The sequence below is a fragment of the Apis dorsata genome, unplaced genomic scaffold (genome assembly GCF_000469605.1).
Source record: "Apis dorsata unplaced genomic scaffold, Apis dorsata 1.3 scaffold_198, whole genome shotgun sequence".
NCBI classification, from domain to species: Eukaryota; Metazoa; Arthropoda; class Insecta; order Hymenoptera; family Apidae; genus Apis; species Apis dorsata.
Window position 1 is genome coordinate 627,111 of NW_006263482.1, and position 4,695 is coordinate 631,805.

At 39.2% G+C, this 4,695-nt stretch overlaps 1 protein-coding gene across 1 annotated transcript; it reads left to right on the plus strand.

Annotated features, from left to right (window-relative positions):
- Positions 1-681: 681 nt before the first annotated feature.
- LOC102678295 (activity-regulated cytoskeleton associated protein 2-like) lies at positions 682-1,585 on the plus strand. Its single transcript, XM_006614844.2, has one exon. It carries the CDS (start codon positions 682-684, stop codon positions 1,561-1,563), a length of 882 nt encoding a protein of 293 aa, XP_006614907.1. The 3' UTR covers positions 1,564-1,585.
- The last annotated feature ends 3,110 nt before the right edge of the window (positions 1,586-4,695 follow it).

Genomic DNA, 4,695 nt, shown 5'->3' on the forward strand with positions numbered 1-4,695 from the left:
TATACGCGAAAAGAACGAAAGGCCACGGTTCGAAATCGTTATTTATCTCGAAACGTGTGCCGTTTTTATGCGCAATTACTCGAAGGCAGATGTTTATCAATTACGGCCACGTTTTTTTTGCGTGTTTTATTTCGATCGAAAGAAAGATCTGGTTTTGTTTAAATTCGAAATGGGAACAAAATAATTAAATATATATAAAAGAATACACAAATTTATTCAGTTTAAAAATCTAACCATCCCTTATTCGTTTTCTCCACGCTCTTCAAATTTTCAATATTCGAGAATATAATACTCATCGAATATTAATAACAAAGAAGTATGACTATTTCTAATAATAATAATAGAACATAGGAGTAGCACTAAAGAAGAGGCAAGTAGCAGAAAGCGAGGCGAATACCTGCCTCGCAAAGGGTGCAATAAAAGTTCAGGTAAACCGAGTCAAGCTCCGATTGGACGGGGGAAAGTGCGGAAAAACGTATTTAAGGACTGTTTCCCGTGTCCGGGTAAGACAGTGACCTGGCAATACTCGGCATAGAAGGAAACAATTTCGAGAATTTTCACGACTCTCAATTCCACCGTCGATTCGTTTACGAGTTCAAACTGTGATATTTGCGATCCGTACGTGATCTCCGTGATCTCAAACTACACCGGTTCGAAAAAAAAAAAAAGGAATAAAAAGAGATGGAAATAGACGAAGGTCAACACGAATTGAAGATGGCGACCGCTTCGACCGCGCAATCTCAAAAGATGATACCTGAGAGAAAGGGCAGTTTTAAACAATGCACGGCTCGATTCGACGGAATTAGGGACAACTTGAACAAATTTCTGGTTACGATCTGCCTTTACAAGGACGTGGAAAGGGTGAACGAAGACGTGGCTCTGCGCGAGTTACCGCTCTTGTTCGAGGGCGAAGCGGCCGCGTGGTGGGATACAGTTGGCGGCAACGTTACGAAATGGTCGCAGGCAATGTCCATGCTACAAGACTCGTTCGCTCCCAAGAGAGCCGCCTACGAGATATACGCCGAGGTGTTCTCCTCGAAACAGGAGGGCAACGTAGCGACCGACGAGTTCGTCAAACAGAAACGCGCCCTCCTCGCCGATCTTCCCAACCCGCATCCGGATGACGTGCAGGTCGACATGATATACTGGATGCTGAAGAAACAGATACGCAGAAAGATGCCAAGAAAAGCGATAATCAACCTCGACGACATGATCGAGAAAGCCCGTTACGTGGACAATATGGAGAAGAGGAGGGCTTCGGTTAGCCGGCGTTGGGACGAGGAGACGATGGCTAAATATTTCGCCAAAGCGTTAGTCAAATGCCCCCACCACAAGCACAGAAAGGACAAGGAGAAATACTTGCACGAGCGGAACGAAGAGAGGTGTCATAAGTGTAACAAACGTAAACACGGGAAATATAAAAACACGACGATAAATATTGAGCGGTTCGCGTTGTGTACATTGGACAGCAACACATTGGAACGTTTTGCCTCGTGCAGCCTCGTAGATTCCAAGGACAATACGTCGTCCTCGTCCTCTTGCCATCATCCGTCTCCCTCTTAATTTCTCGTATATTTTTCTAAATATGTGTACTCTGTGTGTGTACATGTATATGTGGCGCGCGCATTTGTGTATATATGTATATATATATATTTATTTTATTCAATATTTAATCAATTTTACTATTAATATTGATTAGCTAGATATTCTTAAATATCATTATAATTTTATATCATTTATATCGTTTATATATTGTAATCTTGGTATTATTATTATTTACGTTAATAACGAGTGTGAGATTCGCACAAAGTGCGATTCCTACGATCATGATTCGTTATATGGATGACAAATATTATATTTGATCGAATCAAATTTTTCACCGCTCTCTGAGAGAGAGAGAGGGGGAGAGAGAAAGAAGAGAACGAACAGGTAAATAAAATATAATAATTATATAATAATATAATATATAAAATAAAATATAATAATTATATAATAATATAAGTATATAATAATTATATAAATATAAAAATAATATATATAATAATTATAAAAATATATAATAAGATATAAATAAAATTAAATAAAATATAAATAAAATCATAGATCAATAGATATTCTTCAGGATTATTAATTTTTGAGATTATCGATTAAACTTCTTCGTTCAAAGTTTTCCTCAAAATTCTCGCCAATTTTTATCTCCGCACGCAACATACGTTTATTACATAAGGTATATAACGGTATATATAACCACGCTCATGGAAAATTTACCCGAGATCGACTCGTTTGACGGACGTCAGAGGTTTCGCAAAAGTCAACAAATACCTTCCCTTTGACCGAGGAAGGAAAAGGAAGGAATCCATCGTGGTTCGAACCTCGTTTACTTTAAACTGTGACATTCCTATACCCTATATTTTTCTCTTAAGAAACAAACCGTTCTACGCGTGGAATACAAGTTTTTTGGAATTTTTTCACAATGCAACGATAAACGTCGAACTATTACCTGGATATAAACCTTTGATATAAAATGGTGGATTATGGCTGGTTAAATAAAGGGAATACGTGAATTCGTATTTGACGAGCTCAAACAGAACAAACAGCTCGTCAAACGTACAAGGAAGGGAGGGAGGGAGGAAGGAAGGAAGGTCGAAAGTAAGAAACGACATCGTGGGCGGAACGATTCCGGCGGTAACGAACGATAAACTTTCCCCAACACGGACGGACTGGGAAAATATTTTCCAGCGGTTGGCAAGCGCCGCCTCGATGGATCCCAGGGGACTCGTTCCGATCCTACGGAGACGATACGCTCACCGAGGAACGGGGCAACACGTCATAGAGTTGGAAACGTCGAAGAGGAAGGAATTTTAGTATCCGTCCACTCGTTCGATCCACCGGAATTTTTAACTTGTCGCGCGCGCGCGCGAATCTGACAAGTATCCGGCAAGCATCTTCGCCAATATCTTCGGTTGGCTGTCCTCGTCGATAATTTATCGTCCCCCTCTCTCCTTCAGTTTTTGTTCGGCAAAAAGTATCTTCGATCTATATTTTTCGAAATATATAAGAATTTAAAATCGTTCGAATTGAATTGGTACTCGAGTTTTTTTTTTTTTTTTTTTGAAAAATTAGAAAAGTATCCATTTCTCTTTCGAGAAATATTCTCGGGATCGAGTTTCGATAGTTTCTTTCTTTCTTTGTTTTAAAATCTTTGCGCGGCTTTGCGAGGACGAAGATATTAATATTTAAATATATAGTTCGAAGGGAAAGAAGTTTTGGCGGAACAGAAGCACGGTTTCTTTTTCCTGTTCTTTGGGGCGGAAAAAAGGGGAGGGGAGGAGAATCGAGACGAGAAGTTGCACGATCCTTGCAAGAAAATTTAATCAACGCGATACAAGGCGATAATTCGGTATTGTTCGGGGAGATTCCATTAAATTGTCCAATTAAGTTGGTACGCGCGGAATCGAGTAAAACGGGCAAGTAAATCGGACGTTGTTGAGCGCATGACGGCATACATAGGCGATACGCCGTCTGCCGACAGTTTGACGCGGTCGTTTCATTCGTAGCCAAAAGTGTAATTGCCCGTTCGGATGAAAGCCTCGTAAAGAGTTTCTGCCGTGCGATTTCGAAAATCCCGTGCTGACAGGTGCACACCCACTGTCATAAATGAAACAAACCCGTTTTCCAACGCGCTCCACACCCGATATATAAATTTAATGGAATTTCAAACCGAGTAATCGTTTCGTTGCTACAATTATCGAGCTACGTTGCCACGTTCGCCGTTTAAATCACCTTATCTCTCGTTTCGACGCGATTATGTTTGCCAAAGTATACACTTTTTTTTATCTCTATAAAACGATAAAACGATATGTAAAGAAAAGGGGAAAGCAATTCAATATATCTTCGCGTCGAATTCCATGTTATAAAATTAGAAAATTCTTCTACGTTACGTTTCATTTCGATACGATTGCGAGATTACACTGGGCCTTTGCGAAGTATATATTTTTTCATCTAAATAATACTAATAATTACAAACGATGAAAAGATATATATAAAAAATTTGGAATTTATAAATTTTGATATCTTCGTATCGAAAATTCGCGTTATAAATTCGAAAATTTCGTTACGATTACACTTTTTTTTTTACAAAATATACATTTATCTCGATAATAATAATTATAAACGATGAAAAAAATATATATAAAAATATATATTCTTCGAGGCATGATTGAAATGTCGGTCAAATGAAAAAAACGGCTCTCCATTCGAGGATTCGAAATTTTCGAACGCGACTTCCGCCGCCCTCGGACGTTCCAAATTTCCAGAAAAAGGTTCGAGCGCTCTCGTGTTACACGGTCGTTCCATTATGTCGCAAACAAAGTATCAAGGAGGTTTCACTATATTAGAGCCCACTTTGCCTACATTTTCACCGGCGAACCCCCGAACGCTGTTTACCTTTTACACGTAACACGACATTCTCCACTCCTCAACCCACTCCGGTCCACAGAAAGAGACAATTTGAATTACAAATTCACGTCCGCCACTTTACCATTGTTACGAGCTCCCCTAACTCACGTATATATTCATCACAGTAATAACCGACTAAGCGAGAAAATGAAATTGCCGCTGATGCTGTAACAATTAAACCGACGTGAATCAAAGGTACAAACACATTCCATCCTACATTTTCTATCTTATAACATA